At 34.1% G+C, this 21,159-nt stretch overlaps 2 protein-coding genes and 1 long non-coding RNA gene across 5 annotated transcripts in view; all 3 read left to right on the top strand.

Annotated features, from left to right (window-relative positions):
- Positions 1-2,405, top strand: part of st18 (ST18 C2H2C-type zinc finger transcription factor) — a 49,962-nt gene extending 47,557 nt beyond the window's left edge. Inside the window, exon 22 of the mRNA XM_052595470.1 lies at positions 790-2,405. Within this exon, the coding sequence (XP_052451430.1) occupies positions 790-930 (141 nt within the window). The 3' untranslated portion in view covers positions 931-2,405. The remainder of the gene's footprint in view (positions 1-789) is intronic.
- Positions 2,406-4,007: 1,602 nt separating this feature from the next.
- Positions 4,008-4,776, top strand: LOC128012890 (uncharacterized). The gene is made up of 2 exons (XR_008183204.1): positions 4,008-4,258; positions 4,596-4,776. It is a non-coding gene; the product is annotated as an uncharacterized LOC128012890 (long non-coding RNA).
- A 709-nt stretch (positions 4,777-5,485) lies between these two features.
- On the top strand, positions 5,486-20,287 carry pcmtd1 (protein-L-isoaspartate (D-aspartate) O-methyltransferase domain containing 1). Of its 3 annotated transcripts, XM_052595464.1 has the most exons (7): positions 5,486-5,632; positions 5,990-6,141; positions 11,751-12,248; positions 13,548-13,650; positions 14,941-15,112; positions 16,084-16,207; positions 17,729-20,287. In XM_052595464.1, exons 3-7 carry the CDS (start codon positions 11,942-11,944, stop codon positions 18,103-18,105), a joined length of 1,083 nt encoding a protein of 360 aa, XP_052451424.1. In that variant the 5' UTR covers positions 5,486-5,632; positions 5,990-6,141; positions 11,751-11,941; the 3' UTR covers positions 18,106-20,287. The 3 variants fall into 3 exon arrangements, with proteins under 3 accessions (XP_052451424.1, XP_052451426.1, XP_052451425.1); XM_052595466.1 differs by lacking the exons at positions 5,486-5,632; positions 5,990-6,141 and adding an exon at positions 6,881-6,903; XM_052595465.1 differs by lacking the exons at positions 5,486-5,632; positions 5,990-6,141 and adding an exon at positions 7,009-7,123.
- The last annotated feature ends 872 nt before the right edge of the window (positions 20,288-21,159 follow it).

Raw genomic sequence — 21,159 nt, 5'->3', positions numbered from 1 at the left:
ATCATTTAAAAATACGGCAATGCACTACTTCTAAGGTTTCTGCAGGTTTTATGAAGGCCGAGTTAAGACTTTTTAAATATTTGTTGAAGACGAAGTAAATAAAATGATAGTTTTCTTACCTTACTGATATATATTTGTAATAGCTTAAAGAATAAAATCACTTATATTTGTTACATTTCTCAAAAAACAAGACTTCAGCTATCTTCACATGTAAATGTAACGAGACAGTATGCATTTATTCATTTATTCAGTGCAGTGCATGCAACATTACATTTTATTTAAACTTCCCATTAAGACCTTTTTAAGGCCTTTATTTGTGTAATATTAATTAACCACATTAAGTACAATGAACTAACAATATAAAATAATTCTAAAGCAGTTCATTTCAAAATGTACAAAATTTCAAGATGATAGCAATAAAGTTATTTGATAAATACTGTATTAAATGCTCATTGTTATTGTTAGTTAATGCATTAACTAAAATCATATTTAATATGGCCAAATCCTATTGAATCAATTAGATTATACCATTTCTATCAGCTATAAATATTTCCTTGAGGAACCTTTGATATTTTACAGTGTATTTTTGAACAAAGTATCATAAAATGGTGGTAACTTTTATATTAATCATTATTACAAGACAATTTAATAGCCACATGAGGAATTAATTTAATATGATTTTACTCTAGCAACAACAATTGTGGTATTTTAAGGTAAACCACAGTTCAAATTGTGCACGTTTGTAAGGAATGAATGCATTTACTGAATGTGTTCTTTAATGTGTTTCAGGGTCCAATAAATGAACAGAACTTCGAAGCGTACGTGAACACGTTGACGGATATGTACAACAATTCAGAGCATGAGTATTCGCCCGAATGCAAAGCCTTACTGGACAGCATCAGACAGGCCATCAAGGGCATTCACGTATAAGGCCAAACTCTCTCACAAGTGTTTGATTGTCTGCCGAGGGCTGGCTTTATCATCTGTGCAAGATATGTCTCGTTTAAAACAACAACAACAACTCCATTCCATGACAAATTCACTGCACTGAAAATGACCAGCCTGATTTTTACAGCTCAATGTTCCTTTTAGTGAGATTTGACCTCCTTTTGCACTTATTTATTTCTTATGGTTTGCTTGACTTTCCTCCGTATTGTTCTTTTGTGTGTTATTATATTATTGCTACATATTATCTTTATTCATCGGTACTATTTATCTCACAGTAATCTTATTTATTGATTTATTTATTGCTGCAACTCCAAAATGGAAAAAGGCCAATCTTACATATTGTGAATTTTAATTTTGCATTTGTTGTACAATAACTGAGAGTTTTAGTCGTTCAAAAGTTATCACGATGACTTGTTCTTCATCAACAGATGTCAAATGTGAGAACAGTCCACTTGCGCCACCTGTAGGTGAGCAGCTGGTATTGGTCTATTAGAGCTGTACTGTATCCAAACCTGACATGTAGTTAGTGTACACCACTGAAATGACATCATTTGTTGACAAGAGAGCAAAAAGAAAAATATTGATCTGATTAACTCTCCAAACGACAAAATCAAAAATCATCCACACATACACACACACACACACAACTTATTTCCGTTTCTGTTCATATGAACTGCCTTTGGTGTGCACATCCGTGTGTGCATATATGTGCCTAAATGTAAATGAGTACATGGAACATGCTATGTTTTGTGGTAGAGCAGTATTACGTGAATGGTGATTCATTTTATTCTGCAGTATATTTATTTTCCGAATGAAAAGCCTCTAAACTCTGTTTACCTACTGTTTATACGCCATTTTAAGTATGTGACGATATTCTTGTAAAAAAAAAAAAGGTGTTTTATGATCAGGCAAAATACGTTTTTTATTCTTTTCTGTGAGACTGAACTCCTCAACCTTCGGCTTCTTATGTGCGACAAACGGTGGGCTCTCAAATAAGTTTTATGAATGATATTTTCTCAAAGCACTTCATGTTTTCAAGCCACCAAAATCTAAAAATTGACAATTTACAGCAAGAGAACGGCAACAGAGAGTAATCTTTCCATTTTGACTGGATCTGTATCACTTGATTTTGTGTTTTAATGCACGGCCGAGGTCACCTTAGTGCTGTTACGATCACAAACGGCCTCGTCACTGCACTTTTTAAGCTTTCTCTAACACTAAACGTACCCTTTTGCACTTTTATTCTGTTATTTAGTGTTTATTTTGAGCAGGTCACAAATGTGTGATCGGTGCAGGTTAATAAGCACACTGAAGGAGTTTAACCTTAGTTTTACCTTGTCCATTGGTAATGTCAAAAATTGTGTTTTTGCAGGTCATTCAGATGGAATAAAACACTATCATCCGACCAAACGTGCATAACAAATTGTATTCTCAATAAAACTGAATGTTTTTTTTTTTATTATTATCCTAAATTACTGTATGATTCATGATACATTTTCTTTCAATTATTTGTAATTCCTAATTTTAATTTATAAACCACAGATTGTTTGCTCAGGAAGTTTTGTGAGGAATATTTATTTTTCCTTTTTGTATTTGATGTTTTGTAATGTGATATGAATTTTTGTGTAAAAGAAAAACATAGTATAATACACAGTACTGTAAATGATTTAGTTTGTTTTTGTTTTTAAATTATTATTATAATTTCTTTCCGTTTGAGTAGTTTGTATATCAGGATTTCCTTACACTTTTAAAATTTCATAAGCAGTACTGCGCTGTGTTGTACAGTTTGTGTATGGTAGAAATAAACTATTGAAATGATCTGCATAGCACTTATTGTACAGTTGCTCATATTAGAGTCTTATAAAAATTATATAATTCATATTAAAGCTCATATACAGATATTTCTAGATATATATATGAAGAGTGCATTTGATATATACTGTATATACATATTATATCTGAACTTATTTTACTACATATATTTTAGGTTCGGATTTTCATAAATATGCACATTTTGCTGGTTTCATGGTCACTACATTTTTCCTTTTTTAGTTTATTTTAAATAATCTTTTGATGTAATTTTATTTATTTTTTTTAATTAGAAACATTACATGTAGTATTGTATTTAATTAATAAAACTGCAAGAAATACACTGTAGAATTTGGGGAGGAAAAAAAAAAAGCCTTGAATCTTCGTGAAATGAAGGGAAGCATTTTTCCTCCTCACAGAAGTTTGTTGTTGTAATGGCTTCCCGATTAAATCAAAAAAGTAAAATCCAAAATTATACAATCTGCAAATCAATTTGACTAACATTTCAAACGTTTTTGACTCAACTCTAATTTACTCTCAACTTTTCACTTAGTTTGATTGCTCTTGCTTTGTGGGGGAAAAAAAAAACATTTTTGAAAGTATAAATATTCCATAAAGTCTCATATTGTTTCATAAAACTGCAAAAATGGATTGTAGCAATTGCAAAAATGCCTGAAAAGGTTGGAATTTTGCTCCTCACATAAGTTTGTTGTTAATGGTGTTCCGAATTACATCAACGCTGAAAACCAAATCCAAAATGTATTGTTTCAGAAATCAAATTTGAGCGTAGCATTTTAAATTGTGCTCTTGACATGTTCTAGGCCTAGAGAACATTATGAGATTTTCAAAAACTATTTTCATATTTACCAGCAGATGGCGTATGAATGCAACTTTGTGGTATAATCGGTTTCAGGCCTTCGTTCCTGGAATGGAACAGTAAGAAGAAAAAAAATCAGATTTCAGTTTTAGCAACTGCAAGAACAAATAAACAATACATGTTAACCAGTTTGACTGGTTAAATCACTGCACAATGAGGTATTTTCATGCCCCCTCACGTGACCCTGTGAAATCTGCGCCGTGTAAATATGGTGTTTGGTTTGTTACCCTTTGTAATTATCTTTGATAATTATCAGAGTAATTTATCCTTGCCTTTGATGAGTTGATGATGATGCAAATGACATCTAATTACCTGAAAGGAGGCACAGCTTTCCTGTTACACGTCACCTACAAACAAACCCAGCAATTATTAAATAGTCCATGACAGACGTGCACAGCATATGATGTATGCATGATTTCTGTTGATTCGCCTGAATCTCTCGCTCATGGCGATCTACAGAAATCTCATGAAAATCTGAGAAAAAGCAGAGCTGCTCGCTCTTTGTCCCACTGCGCCGGTGAACTTCTGTAGCCACCCCAGGCCCGAGGCCTCACAATACTAGCTGTCCTCATTAGCAAATAGTGCCTAGGAATGAGTTCAACTTTATTCATCTACGTTTTAAAGGTACTAATCCTCATGCAGATGACAAATTTAAAAAAGCTGCTGTATGCATCAAAATTCACTGTGTGCACAGATTTTAGTACGTGATTTGACATAAAGTGGTCTTCTCATCTTAACTGAGGTTATCGTTAGGTATATCTGATCTTAACCACTGATTTACAAACATGGGGGATATACCAGAAAATTATCTTGCTATAATATAATTACGCTGAAAATGCTCACAACACAACCAAATGAAGAAATGCGCAGCAAATAAAATTGTGTTATGAGCATTTGCAGCACCTGCTGTCCATCTGACGAAGAGGTTTTCTTGATTTGCTGGTGCTTTTTCTATTTGCAGGATTTTTCTGAAGTTGCAGAGCATTGTGCTCTCTCGGTACAGTGTTTGAACTTCATGGCCTGATGCATGTGGAAAAAAAAAATATTACGCAGTCAGTCCTGTAGGAGCATCATCCTCTATCATAATTATCCAGATGTGTAAATGGACACTTACTAATATTAAACTGGTTTCAAAATGCTAATTTCCTAGTAGAGTTGGACTAAGAGGATCTTACAGGGCCATGATGGGTCAACAGGGTAGAGTGGCCAATGGGAAAATAAAAAGATGTCATAGTGGTAAGTGAATACTGTTTTCCAGTGCGGATGAGAGCACTGACACATGACAAATGCAACCAACAGAACTGTTCACCAGGCTTATATTTACACCAGCCAGACAGACAGCAGTATGCTTGTATTCAGACTGATTTAGCATTCAATGATGCAACCCTATAGGCACAAGATGGGCGCTTTGGATGTAATCAAGAAGGCGTGCTTGTTCTTTTCCAGGAGGACTGTGTGCTTCAGAATGAGCCACTGTCAACAGATTTCAACACCAAAAATCATCTTTATAAATCAGTCTGCTTGCTAACACACAGTCCCTGATCGAAGCTGTTCAACTGATTTACACAAGTATTGATTCACTGCTAAAGCCAGTAATTATTTGGTTTACGTTGGGTGTTTTAAGTGTATTCTAAATGCCTTTACAAGACAATTTGTCTTTTTCCACTCATGTCTCGCCTCCTCTCAATAGCTTTGCTTGCTACGTCAATATGAACGATTCCTAAATTGTCCAATCACTAACCGCCTTTGTAGCCTACTAGCCAATCCTGGTTCAGGGGGGCGGTGTTGTGACACAGGTGGCGAAAAATAGCAAATAGCAAATAGCACATTTAGACGACGTTGCCTGGCGTGGTAGTAGCCTAGAAATTGTCTCTAATTTGTCCTATTTTGTGAATATAATTAATACATGTTATATTTTAACTGTTTTATCTCGCTATTTTTAATCAAGCGCTGCTCAAGACAGCTAGTGAAGACACGTGTTGACTGTCTTGTCAAGTGGTACGTGTTACTTTTTTCACCGCTGCTTTAGATGGACTAATCACACTCTTTTATGATTAATTGATAGGCAAATGGAATTCAATCATTTTTATGAAGCATATTTGTAAACATAACTCAAAAATCATTCCTTAGTATGAACAGATTCAAACGATTATACACTTACATTTACAAATGCCTCTAATATTTCAATAATCGAGCTGATAGTTGAATGCAGCTCAATGTAAGTTTCACTTTTTGGGCCTCAGGGAGCACCCTGGTGGACTGTAATGAGACCAGTTATTAGCAAACAGCATTTGCCGTCTAATGTCCGCAGCCTCGTTTCTGTGAACCATGTGACGTGTGTTTACATCCTCTCAGCTGTTCCTCGAGAAAAACAGCGCTGGATCTTCAACGCCACGAAAATCTATACATCTCACAACAACAACAGTGCGGTCATAAACACCACTCTAATGTGCATCCAGCGTGTTTTGCTCCTGCAAAGTCCGAGACCAGTACATGGCTTTACAAAGGTCAGTGAACATTGTTATTCCGCAGAGATGATGCCGACATTTTTGTTTTGTTGCTTTGCGTTGATTTGAGCAAGCTGGGGTTAGATGGAGCATGCGGCATACATTGAAATGCAAGCCTGCTAACTTGGTTTAACGCATGCAGTAAAGGCCAAAATATCTGTTTTGATGAAATGCACAAATTATGTATTGTCTATTGATTGGTTTGTTGTGCCAGGACATACACAATGACCCCGTCTTACTGGTTTTCCCAGTCATGCAGCGTTTAAATGCCCTCTTACAGCATGGATTTCTTTAGAAACCGAATAACTAGAGGTTTTGCCGTCTCTCTCAGATTATTTTCATCTGAATTAACGTTACAGACTGTAGTTCAGACATTCAGAGGTGTTTTATCCAGCTGCTTCAAGTTTACTGATACTTGTAAGAAAAACACTAACAATAGCTGTAAAACAACTGTCTCTGAAGCTTTATTCCGTAACGACTTCCTTTTTCGATTTAGCTCTACCCTTTTGTTCATTACACAACACGCATAATAACCAAGGCCAGATGCACGACGCACCAGGAGTTTTAGTTCATACATATTTTAAATGACAAGTGTTGTTGCATAACCTTGTTGTTTATTAGATCTGATGAGTTTTTTTATTTAAAATATGCATGCAAGTCCTGCTTGAGAGATTATGTCGGATCTAAACATGCAAAGCGCTTATATTTTCTCTCTTGCCACTTCTTCGATTTTGCTGATATTACCACATCTGATCGTCTCAGGTAGGCCTATACAGTGTAGATTTAATGCGCACTGCACACGTCGCTTAACTCGGTTTTGTTTTAACGCAGTGCGGATGTGTGTAGTGTTTTATAAGTGCGTCGTGAACTGTAGATCTGTATGCGCGTGGACGGACCGCAGCGATCTACGTCACGCGGCTCGTCACCATCCACATGGAATGTGCGTCGAACGTAAACAAACAAACAACCGACAGAGTCGCAAGTACGGTTTTTCTTTCCATTGTCGACAAAAACATCAACCAGAATACAAAATTGGTTGTTATATAGCGTTTTGGCGTCATATTTGTTTAGAGACCAGCGTTGGTGTGATGTTATGGCAGCTTCTTGAAAAGGTGTTCCTTACAACTAACTAGTTAAGTTGCTAGTAACCTAACCCATTTTATAATTAGCCTACTAGTTAGCAATTTAAGAGAGATAGTTATATATTTTAAGATTCACAATAACTGCTCATTAAATACTAGTCCTTATTCATATAGCCTACTAGTAGGCCTTGGTTTTTTACTGTTCTCTAGCTACTATCAGCATTTTCCACAATATCAATAATTTGCCATTGAGCTCTACTTACATGAAGGAATGGTGCTTTACAGTCAAATTAAAAATCTTACCAGTCACTTTCAGTCACCGGGAATGTTGGATCCAGCCATGGTAAAAAAAAACTTGTCTCCGCCACAATGTTGGTCTTGATATCCAAACGGTCAACAAGTGAATTATTCTTAATTGTCTTCCATTTTACTAAGGTAAAAAAGGGATAAATAATAGATTAACAGAGTTTATTGAATGATCTCATTTACGTCTTTGTCTGTCTGTGATTCGCCTGGGTTCGTCTGATTATCGTAAAAGTTACCAAACTGCTTCACAACCTCCTGTGAAACCTTGAAATGGAAACATTCCTTCTTATCTGTGACTTGTGAAGACACAATCAGAAGATTAGACCACAAGAGCCAGCATTGCAGGAGCATGGATAATAATGAGTAATATTATTAAAAAAGAATATTAATAAAAATGATGAATATAGAAATAAAAGGAAAGCAACATAAATGTATGTTTGCTCTCTGTAGCCACACACACACACACACACACACGTTTCCCTTTATAATGCAAATCTTTCACACTAGAGTCTTGACTAGTGTCTATTTGTTTGCTAATACTAGGAAACTGGAATAGACACTAGTAACTTTTTGAATAGTTAAAGACAATATAAATAGTTTTAAGTAAGTATAGGTAACAAAGCTCGACACTAGTAAGTTGTAAGGAATGGATATTAATATATTTTGCCGCATGTATTTTGGCTTTAATGCACAAAGTTATGTCAATTATTCTCATTGTTTTAATCTTACAGTCATGTAAAGGTTGCATTTCATGGCAAAATCAAAAAGAAAATAATAATAATAATAAGAAGAAATTATAAATAGTTTTGCACTTCAGGAAGACCTTATCCTTTTCTTTAGTCAAACTAGAGAATCTATATATATATGTATGTATGTATGTATGTATGTATGTGTATATATATATATATATATATATATATATATATATATATATATATATATATATATATATATATATATATATAATGAATTAAATTTATGCATTTAGCAGATGCTGTTATCCTAAGCAACTTACATTGAACAATTTTCTTCTAGCGTGTTCCCTGGGATTCGAACCCCAACCTTGTGCTGTTAGCGCAATTCTCTACCACCTGAGCTACAGGAACACTATGTATAATTATAATTTATTTTATTTTTTTGATGAAATATGACCTGAACCATTATTTTTATTAATTATTTATTGACAGGACAGTTTTGGATTATAAAGTGGCTTATGTGAAGGTTCAGCTGACGACATTTTATCAAAACAATGAGGGCTAAGAACATCAGAAAGTGTAGGCCTGCTTTATTTTAAGTTTTATCTTCACTTGAAAAGCACAGAGGAATTGTAAACAGATTAGTTCTGGCCGAACATCAGTGTTCTGTGATAATGTTGCAATTATGCAACCAGCAAGTTTAAACATGTTAATGACGGATCAGCTAAGCCTTATAACAAACTGTTCCAGTTCATTGTTCTGCTTCCAGTATTAACTCCACAACCATCCAGCAGTTACTCCACGACAAAACCAGCTAGCGATGGCATGAAAACCAGCATCCTGTTTTTCTATCCAATATTAATGGCTTTATTGGTTTATAGTGTTATAAACACTATATGTCTGTCTCTGTTGTTAGAGAGAGAGCACTAATGTGATACGTGCCGTTCCCTTTTGTAAGTTGTATACTGATGTGCAGAGAGTCTCTGTAGGGTTGCAATCAGGTCTTGTACAAAACAGAGTAGGAGGTTTGACCTAGATCCCTCCCTGCAGTATTTTTAGTGCAGGAGACTGAAAGGGCAGCTTTACAGGAAAAGGCTGAAAAGGAAGGCATATGCCAAAAAAAAAAAGAAAAAAGAAACAAGAAAATAACAGGGATGAAGACATAAATATAAACATTTAAAACCCTGTAAAAATCAAAACGTGAGTTTTGTGGTTTTTAATCCATTTCTGTTTAGTGCTTATTAAAATATGGACATAATTAACTTTAATTAAAAATGTGCATTTATAGTTTTCAGTCTTTCACGAGCAAAAATATTGATGACATCATGTTACACTAATGGGCGTGTCCAATGTTTTTGTCCAATCAAATGCTCTCTAGATGCTCCGTATCTTCTAAAGTGACATTTGCAGAAAAAAAAACCCTGAGACTTTCATACATGCATGAAAAACTTGTACATTTGCATAAAAACAAAACAAAACACACTAATAAACACACTAATAAATGTGTAAAAAACAATATTTTGGATTTTTTTTATTTATTTATTTTTATTCTGCTTTATGCTTGAACCAAAGCTGCATTTATTTGATAAATACAGTAATACTGTGAAATATTATTAACATTTAAAATGTCTTCTATTTGAATATATAAATACCCCTACTTTTGCTTTTGATACATCGTTGTTGAATAGCAGCTAGTACAAATAGTATTAATATTTCACATTTTTACTGCTTTAATGTATTTTTGGTTAGCCTTGGTGAGAATAAGAGACAATAAAAAGCATTAAAACTAAATGTATTCTACATTTTAGCATAGACCGTGAATGTAAAAGCCTGTTTTCCTGTGCACTTTGGAAAAGGTTTTGTTTGCATGTGAAAGTCTCTGGGTTTTCTTGGGTTTGTCTTCTGCAGTTGTCACTTTAAGGGCTCTGTAAAAGTGAGAACATCTCATCCTTCTAATCCTAGCTGTTCCTGACTGGCAATTGCAAGTAGAACATCATGATTTTATTGGTCGTGATGTAAACGAAAGCCTGTTTGCTTTTAAAAAACAATGTAAAAATTCATATATTACAAAAAGGGATGAGCTCTTTAATTTCAATAGGAAGTATGTCAACATAGAAAATGAAACCGATTTAATTGGTTTCTTTTTTAGATGGATGGTTGTGCAAACCCATCCCTAATTGGACTGGAGAATGGAGATGTTTCGATGTACAGTAATTGGGATTTTCTTGAACTCACTGAACCGTTGTGAGTAAATAAGCCTCATGTTTGTTTGTTTAAATCCATATCAAGTTCAGGTTCATGAAAATCCTTGGGGTTACAGAACTTCAGCTTAACTCAATTACCAGACATGCAAATTCTGACACTTTCTAAATGTCCTGTCTGCAGCCCAAATGCCACTTTCAGACTTGCTTTGCTCTTGCTTTCAAAGCCTATTCTGTTCTTAAGAGCATAGCATTTCCACGAAGCAGACGGTCAGATGTCCTGATTAATAACTTTTTTTTTTTTTTTTTTTGCTTTGGCATTTATTATATTATCATGTGAGAAGGGTAGTAAGACTTCAGGCTTGAACTTCTGCTGTTTTCTGCAGTGCTAAAGCTGCTAGCATCAGACAGGTCACCTCAATAGTAACTGTGTCCTTGAGTCATACGAAGATAATGTGTCTTTTATTTGCATCACTATTCTTATTCTTGTGCATGCTTACGTTTAGGTATTTGAACAAACTTCTAAGTCATAAACTTGGAAAATTGGCACATTTGTGCCACATTTGGAACTGTTCATCAAATCAGATGTCTTGTTGAGTAGAGATGTGATATTATTAACAAATGTACTTTTTAATGTTTTCGATCAAAAAATCCAGTTTAAAAAAATCCAGAAATATTATTATAATATAAAATGACCGTCAATAATACAATTGAATTCTGTGACAGAAAAGCAGTTTTTTTTTAATCAGTCATCAGTAACACATGGTACTTCTAGCATTTATTATTATAATTAATGTTTAAAACGGTTGAGCTTTTTTGGAAACTGATACATTTTTCTCAGAACTCTTTGGTGAATAGGTTTTAAAAAGAAGAGCATTTATTTGAAATGTAAATCTTTTTAACATTTATAAATGTCTTTATCTACTGTCACTTTTTAAACACAATGTGTACTTTTATTGAATTTACTTATATTTACATGTTTAGTTTTATATATATATATTGTTTGTGTGTATGTGTGTTTGTAGGAACAAAAAATGGGTTAAAAATGTAATCTACTATAATAAAGATTAGCGCTTTGTCTATTTGATTGTTCTGACATTTGTTTATTTTATTATCATCTGTGACATACAATAAGACTTCAGACATTCTGCAATATTAAAGCCGCTTGCATCAGGCAGGTAACATCAGGTGCATGCAACACCTAGCTGAGGAATCAAAGCCGGCAGGTATCAGGTGTTTCAGGAGAGAAGGGTAAACTGAAATGTGTGTGTGTGTGAGAGAGAGAGAGAGATCTAACCCATCACCTTTTGTTTTTTAATCCTCAGATCTTGGCGTAGCTGAGAATGGTTTGAGGTGATTTGTGTGGGACACAGGCATCACGACCGTGCATCCCTGCGGAGAATCGCTCTAGAGCTTTCATCTGGATGTGAGGACCGGTCTAGTTATCCGTCTCTCACCTCCTCTGCATTTTTCCTATTTTTTTTTGTTTGTTTTGTTTCTTTTCTCGGAGGGGATCATGGGGGGAGCAGTGAGTGCTGGCGAAGACAATGACGATTTGATAGACAACCTGAAGGATGCCCAGTACATCCGCACAGACCGCGTGGAGCAGGCCTTTAGGGCCATAGACCGTGGAGATTATTACCTGGACGGCTACAGAGAAAATGCCTACAAGGATCTGGCGTGGAAGCACGGGAATATACACCTGTCAGCGCCGTGTATCTACTCTGAGGTGATGGAAGCCCTGAAACTCCAGCAGGGTTTGTCTTTCCTGAACCTCGGCAGCGGCACGGGGTACCTGAGCACCATGGTGGGCCTGATCATAGGTGAGAACCACTCTAATGACAGATCGATAAAGGAAACAGCCCAGATTGAGGGTACACTCTTAAAAATAAAGGTGCGGAAACGCTTCTTCACAGCCATGGCATAGAAGAACAATTTTTGGTCCCACAAAGAAACGTTCAGTCAAAGGTTCTTTAAAGAACCATCGCTTTCTTACCTTTTTATAATCTTTAGAACCTTCTTTTTCATCAAAGAACCTTTTGTGAAACAGAATGTTACAGGTTAACCATTTAGACCAAAAGGTTCTTCTATGGCATCGTGAAGCTACTTTCTTTTTAAGAGTGTAGAATTGATTTATTGTCTAATCTGTTTTAATAGATTAATTATTTATTTAATCTTTAAATAATTATTTATTTAACAAGTTTATTATTTATTCTTCGCATATTTTTTTCTTTTTCTTTTGAATACTACTTCTATTATTATTATTATATTTTTAAGTATTCTAATAAATACTTAAAAATATAATAATAATAATAATAATAGAAGTAGTATTCAAAAGAAAAAGAAAAAATATGAGAAGAATAAATAATAAACTTGCTAACAATGATAAAGACTATTTTAGGACCAATCCGAGTTTTACATTTCAATCCGAGTTTTTTATTTCAATTAAGTCGCATAAATCAACTTTTTGTCCACCAGCCTCTTGCCAACTGAGACCAGAGGAAGGTCTCAGTTTTTAGTTTTTTTAAACATTGTGCCTAATATTAATTTCACTTTTGAATTATATTTAGTTAATAACTCTTTTATTTGCATCACTGTTATTCTTATTATTACTCAATTTTAGGGATTTAGACAAACATAAATGTTGGTCCTACAGACATGAATGACTCAAATCATGAAAGTGTTGAGTAGAGAATGTGATATAACTTTTATTAGTTAGTAGATTTATGATTTGTAGTTGGATAAATGTAAAAAGTGTTTAAAAAAATCGTACACAATTCTGTACATTGACATTTATATGACCAAAGCTATATATATTTGATAACAAATACAGTTAAAACTAATATGGTAAAATATTATTGCAGTTTGAAATCGTTTACCATTTGTAATATATTTTGAAATATAATTTATTTGTGTGATAATATACAATATACTGCAGAGCAGCACACTGGCAGGTTTTGTGCATTTGTTTTTTTTTTATTCCGAATATAACATTTTTGGTGTCTTATTGTCTGTATATATTTATTTTCAGTTAATTATTATGGTATTTGACTAATAATAATTAAAATATATTTTAATTAATAAGAAAAAAGATTTGTATTCATTATTACTATTAATTGCAGGTCCGTTTGGGGTAAATCATGGCGTTGAGCTACACAAGGATGTGGTGGAATATGCAAAAGAAAGACTGGATGACTTCATTAAAAACAGCGACAGCTTTGACAGGCATGTTCAACTCTTATCTTGCATTTGTTTTTATAGATCTACAGTAAGTGTGAGTAAAAAAAAAAAGTGCTAGATTTGTTACAACTATAGAAATGAAATTTGCTTAATGAGAGCTGTAATGACGCATCAGATAAAGCACTGACGAAATTAAACAAGCCATAAATGTGTTTCATAACAGAAGGCCATGTGTCCAAAGGTCGCTTAATCAATGTTCGGAGCTCGATATCTGTTTCACGTCTTGTCAAGTCTGTGACTGCTCAATAAAACTGCTGCTAAACAAATAAAACCGCGGATGGACTGATGCTAATAATATGCTCAATAACAGATTGCTCTTGGCATCATGTCAGTTCTCCACCAGTTAAATAAGGAAAACAGCTTTTTTATTCAGTCATGAAAATAGATTCGTAAATGTTCTGAAGAAAATGCGAATATACTTGTCTGTGCAAAACTGGCTGACATAATGCTTGGGTGTTGTTAGTGCATTGCTATTTGGTTGCTATGTGGTTCTTTCGTTGTCACATTAGTGATAGCTCAAATTATATAGCTTGTTGAAAAGAGGTGTGCTATTACCCCAAAACGATTTGAAAAGCAATTTTTGCCTGGCAGACATTAAATCTTGCAAAACACCTGCACATGTAGAGGCCAGAATATTGTAGACACACATGGTGGATTGTTTTGTGTGTTAAAATAAAAATAATCGTACATCTTTTTTTTTTCTTTTTTTTTTTTTTGCCTAAAATGCTTTTTATATTTTGTATATATATATATATATATATATATATATACACACACATTCACAATAATTGTTTTGCAATGAAAGAGTAATAAAAAAAAATACAATTTAAAAATGAATAAAGATTCAAATTATTGTATTAAAAAAGAGTCTCTTTCAAAGTAAAAATTAAAATAAATATTAAAATTGTTATAAAGTAAACACAAAAAAAAAAAAAAATATATATATATATATATATATATATATATATATATATATATATATATATATATATATATATATATATATATATAGTTACTTAAAACTTTTTTTTTCTGTTAACTACTATACAGTTCTTGAAACTACTGGAGTCACAAATATAATGCCGAAGGAAATTCGATCGCTTACGAAGTATTGTGTTGGACAGGTCTTCAGGTCAAAAAGGTTGAAAACACCCCAGAAACGGCATAGTAGCACACTAAAATCAACTGGAACACGTTAGAAACCACATAGCTGTGAGAAATTGTGTTGTAGATGTTCTAGAAATAACTGTCAATGTTATAAATGTGTCATTTCAGGTTTGAGTTCTGTGAACCACACTTTGTGGTGGGGAATTGTCTGGAGATTTCCTCAGACAGTCACCAGTACGACCGCATCTACTGCGGCGCTGGAGTTCAGAAGGACCACGAGAACTACATGAAGATCCTGCTGAAAGTCGGAGGCATTTTGGTCATGCCGATAGAGGATCAGGTAAAACACAGGATGATACACACAGTGGGCATAAAAGGTTAGGAGACTTCAGTCACACTTACAAATAAATCAATGTCATTAAACCACAAAAAATCTCAACCCTGATCCATCTCAAGATCTTTTCTCATCACTAATTTACTTTGCTTCATCATTTTTGCTAAATGTCTTTTTAATTCACTGGTGTTTTGATTTATTTAAAAAAAATTTTTGGATGAAATCAGCTCTTTATAATTTTTTTTTATTGCTGGGAAAAATTTAATTAAATTGGTTAAAACTATTAAAATAAAGCTGAAATAAAAAATATTAGATGATAAATTTAAACTTAAAATGCAAGTGAAAATGTTTAATGTTGCCTTGGCTGCTTAATGAAATAAAATGTTTAATTCAACTTAATTATTAATAAAACATGTATGCTAAATATAAATATTAAAAATAAACCTTTAGAAATTACTAAAGCACATTACAAAAAAACTATAAAAAAGAAACATATGTATATATAAACAAAACTAAAATAAGTAGAGCAACCACAGCTGTGGTTCATTATATTAAATATCCACTAAGGACAAACTAACGAAAATTATTTTTTTGATAAGTTTTGCTTGACAGGTGTACTTTTGCTTTTTATTCCAAATAAACGTCACTTCAGTCATTCAGTTATTTGTTTTTATAAAGTGTGCAAATTAATTTTGGTGTTGTAGAAATTGGCCTTTTAAAATGTTGAGTAGAATGATAAAAGCCTTGGCTAACCTACAGTATGTACAACTGCTTGAAAAAAGACTTACAAAAATGCATCTAATCTTTTATTGTCTATATTTGGCATCTTAAAAGTTCTCAATGAGAAAATTGTAAAAAATTGCATCACATTAATATAAATGCATGATATTGTAGAATATTAATAGTAACTTTTCTGAAGCTGTTGAGCATGGAATGTCTGAGCTCTTTATTAGTCGAGTGTTTGTGTGTTGCTGCAGCTGACTCAGATCACCAGAACCGGTCAGAGCTCCTGGGAGAGTAAGAATATCCTGGCCGTGTCATTTGCTCCTCTTGTTCCGCAGAGCAGGACAGACGGCTGCAAGCCTGAAGCTGTGGTGCTCCGTGAGTCTCCGCCTCTCTTTTATGACCTCACACTGTCCTGGCCAATCAGCTGCTGCTAGGCACAGTGTTCCAGACTGATTTATTGCACATTCCATTACAAACCTGATTCATTCAGAACAGTAAACAACACTACAGGCCAAAACTCATGTTTTTTTTTCTTCCACGCATTGGTTAGTCTTGAGATTTTGGGCTATTCAGACAAGTGGATAGAAAACATCCAAAGTACAGATTACAAAGAGTTATATTATATATTTTATTACACTTTATCTATTTGCACCTGTAGATTTCAGTTACCGTAGACGTCTTTAAAGGCAGTTTTCTTTCAGTTTTTTTTTTTTCTTCATCAGTAATGCCTGCATACACTCTTAAAAATAAATGTGCTTAAAAGGTTCTGTTTTTGGTTCCACAAAGAACCATTCACTCTAATAACCATCTTTTTCTTAACTTTTTATAATCTGAAGAACCTTCTTTCACCACAAAGAACACAACCTTTGTAAACTTTTGTAATCTTCAGATGCTAAAGGTTCTTTATGGAACCATTTAGACAAAAAAAAGTTCTTCTATGGCATTCGTGAAGCACCTTTATGTTTAAGAGTGCAACCAAACTTTACAGTTTTGCATTCTGAAGAAGAATTTGTTCATGTATCGGTCATCTGATTTAGATTTAATTAAAAAAATTAGTATTATCATTCTATTGGCTATTGTTAACCGCTGCCAATAATGCATTAGCGCTGTGTGTTGGCTATCAGCCATGTTTTTTACATTGGGAATCTGGGAATTTACAGTGGGAAGTTATTTTTAACTGCCCAGTTTTATTTATTTATTTTATAAATAAATTGATTGTTAATGTTGACAGTTAATTAATTGATTGAGTTGGGACTACATAAATCATTTTTATTGCATTAAGTAAACATATGACATTTTTTAATTTACATATTGAGTAAACAGTTGTTTAGAAGTAGGCTGGACATCGTAAAAATACAAGTAAATTTTTAAATAAAACAAATTATTAAATTGTTTCACAACAAGATACTATCCAGTGTCTACTTCAAAATTTCTTCTTTTATTTAACCCAGTGTTACTAAACAGTACTTAATCTGTCTAGTCAAAAGTCTAGTTTTTTTTTTTTGTTTTTGTTTTTCAGTGTAGAATGCAAGTGTACTTGTACTTAAAGTACTTGTGTTGCTTAAACTCATTGTAATTATTTAAAAAGCAACAGAAATCACTTTTTATTGCAGTGTGGCTTTATTCAGTAATTCGATTTCAAATTTGGACGTATATGCAAATTAGCGGATTTTTAATGAGATCGTGCCTCATTTGCATATTTAAACATACAATTTCAAAACGGTTGTCTTAATGTACTGCGAAGAATCAGCTTGTGCAGTGTAGTGATATCGATTTGTTTTTACCCTGTAGACCTGCGGTGTCTTTACGTTAATTAGTTGTGCACACAAATGAGATCTGCGCGAAATCTGTAGTCGTGAACCTGTATTATTCACCGTCTATTCCTCCGTCCCTCAGCGCCGCTGTCCGTGAGGAGTCTTCAGGACCTGGCGCGGATCTATATCCGCCGTACCCTCCGCAACCTGACCAACGAGGAGCAACCGGCCAACAACAACACACAGCGATCGTCCCAGAAGCGCAAACGCAGACGCTGTCGCCGTCGCCGCCGCCGCATCAACACCTACGTGTTCGTGGGCAACCAGCTGATTCCTCAACCCATGGACAGCGAGGAGGATGAATGCATCGAGGAGGAGAGCAAAGAGGAGGAGCAGGAGAAAGACACTGAGCCGGTTAAACCTGAGGAGCCACGGGTCAACCATCTGAGAGACAAAATCCTGAGTCTGCCGCTGCCCGAGTCGCTGAAGGCGTACCTGCTGTTCTACCGCGAGAAATAACACACACGCCGGCCCGTAGAAGCATTCATCAGTGGCGGTGGTTTCCACTTTCCTTCTCAGACTACTCAATTTCATAGTTTTTTGGGATAATGTAGCATAATTGAAAGATTGAAACCGGGTTGGGCTGCGTTGGCCGGAGACGTCAGGTTTGATTGTGCTTGCTGTGTTTGATCTAATGGCTCATAACATTGTAATATTCACATTTTTCACTTCAGAGGACCTTGGGGGCTTAGAAACTTCTTGCTCACCTTATTTGTATTGAGAAGATGTGAAGGAAGCTCTTTTTCACAGGCTTGTATTGTAAGACCAGCTGTTTGATGAAACCAGTAATGACAGTTTTCTTTCTTATTTTAATTCTAGGGAGAATTCGAGTCATTATTTTGTGATTGATTTTTGCCTTCTTTGATTCTCCGAAGCTTTCGGGAGTTTTCATTGTTTATGATGCTAATGCTTTCGATAGCTCTTTGAACTGTTTTAGTGAAGTTCATCTAGAGATTGTTTGGTTTTTTTATTCGGCCGGTGTGTTTTTTTTTGTTTTGCAAATATTGAGCTGTCACTTAATAGATGAAGTCATTTTTTTGGATCGTTCCTATCTCTCGTCTTCAAGTCGACCTCCTGAAGACCTAACGCTCCACTGTTCTGCTTGTGATCATAAAATGTAAGAAACGTCACTGTTCGTGTGGGTTTGTAATCGGTGATTTCTCAATATCGTAACAACTTGTTTGCAATATATTGTCAGCATAGGGAATCTATGGCTTCATTCCAGTTCTTCAGTTGATTGTAAAGGATTTTGTTACGGTGAAATGAAATATAATAGAATTTGCATCTGCCATGTTTGTCACAAAAATACACACAGATTAAGATATTGAAAAAAACCGCAAAGTATGTTTATAGAATGTTCAGTTGTTTAAATTCATCTGAAAATTCTGAAAATAAAAATAGCATTTTGTTGTTTTAGTACTGCCCTGATGAAGCTATGTAGGATATATACAGTACTAAAGAACTTTATTTATATAAATGATTCTGTTGAAAGGTTCTTAATATTGTAACCGTTCATTCGTTGTCTTTTGTGATGGTTGTGCATCTCTGGTTTGTCCCACAGAAGTCCTCCGGATCCATTCGAGTTCTTCCTCACAGTGGCTATAGTATGTTGAGATCCAGTTTTACTCAGGGCCTGACAAAACCATCAGAAAAGATTGAAAACGTACAGTAATTAACGCTTGAGGAAACCACACATGATATCAAGAACCAAGAATGTAAACTTTTCAACAGGATCTTTTGTTTAATTAAAATGACTTTGTGTTGTGAAGTATATATGTACATATCTGTTGTGCAGCTTTACCAGGGCAGTACTAAATTAATAAAATCATTGTAAAATCCATTGTAAGATTTTATATTAATACTGACTATATTTTCTTTTATTTTTTTCCTAAAATAACTCCATGATGCCACAGCTATGAACCACAAATTGATAAGCTGATGATTTGACTGTAAAATACTTTTTTTCTTTTAAATATGGTAGCGCACAGACAATTTTTATTTGATTTATAGGGACTTTAAGCACCTTAAATCATCGCCTATCTATGAAATGATGGTGAAAGGGAAACTAGAATGTAAAGATAAAAACCAAAATGATTTTTCATATTTCGCCTTCCATGTTAAGGCACAGTATCTCTGATAGATCTACACCAGCACCGTCTAGAAACAATGCTTTCATCTTTTTAAACAGTATTGCACCAGCTTCGAATTCAAAGTGACTTCAAAACTCATAAAAGAGAGAGGTTCGTGTGTTTTGTTATTGAGACAGCAGGATGGCACATTTACGTGTAAAATTGTATTAAACTTTAATAGGTTACCCTCCTGAAAACAAAGACCTTTTATGACTATTTTCAGTCAATCATGAAAATGCTCAAAGCGTTTGAGATCTTGAGAGAAGAAACAACAGGCCATGCAGATTCTACGTGAGCGTACCTTGTAATTATTTTTCATATTGCTTATTGACTGTAGACCGGACCGTTTCTCAAGGTAAGAGGAATTTGTCCGTTGCGTTTGTGACGGTTTGATCGTTTCATGAGATCTTATTCCACAGCATGATGTCCTACAGATGCTCCCTGTCTTTTTCTGACTGTAATTTGATGCCATGTTTCTCAACCATCTTTTCATTAAATATATTTATAGCCAACCTCTGATGTTTTTACTGAGATGGTGTGGTCAATTGAGTTTGTGTCAAAAACTTCTGAAATTATAATATTAAAAAAGAAGAAAAAAAACTATATATATATATATGCTTGTTTCATGCCTAACTCTTTCTTTGGAATAAATTATAAAATATTCTAATTATGGAAGTTGCTTTTCCTATTGCACAATAGTGTAATGGGTGTAAAAAGTGTGCATTAAAAATCAAATACCATTATCTTTAAAACTTCAAAACACACTTCAGCTTGGACAACAATAAAACCTTCCAGTTCACATTATAAAATCTTTATTAACTATACATCTTTATTAAAACAAACCAGAGTTTGCTAAAAATAAAAGAACGCTTTTCCAGTCCCATCTTTATCCAAAGATGTCCCAGTCTGGGGTAAATCACAAATCTCTCTTTTGCATAGACTAAACGCTCAACACCAGGACGAAAATCAGGGCTATGACAAAAATAAGATCGATTTAATGGCTCAAAAGTGCTTCTCATTTTCTAGATTATTACAAAACTGGGGTGGACGGGGGTATCACTTTGTGGACTTAGAAATGTATAAGTTCAATCAAGGTGGTAGTTGAGGAAGATAATGTTTTTTTTTTTTTTAGTACAGTTACATACTTCAGCATGAGGAAATGTTAAATGTCTGAATTTAAAGCTTTGGCCATAATGCTAGATAACACACATATATATATATATATATATATATATATATATATATATATCCTACATATCAGTTCGTGACACTAGCATGCGTTAAATGACAGCATCATAACAGCAGCCTTAAATATGTACAGTTTGGAGAAATTTGTCAACATGAAAGTGTATACATAACCCACTCTACTAATATATATATATAT

Source organism: Carassius gibelio, chromosome B24 (assembly GCF_023724105.1).
Source record: "Carassius gibelio isolate Cgi1373 ecotype wild population from Czech Republic chromosome B24, carGib1.2-hapl.c, whole genome shotgun sequence".
Classification (NCBI taxonomy): Eukaryota; Metazoa; Chordata; class Actinopteri; order Cypriniformes; family Cyprinidae; genus Carassius; species Carassius gibelio.
This window is presented reverse-complemented; position numbering and strand designations above follow the sequence as displayed.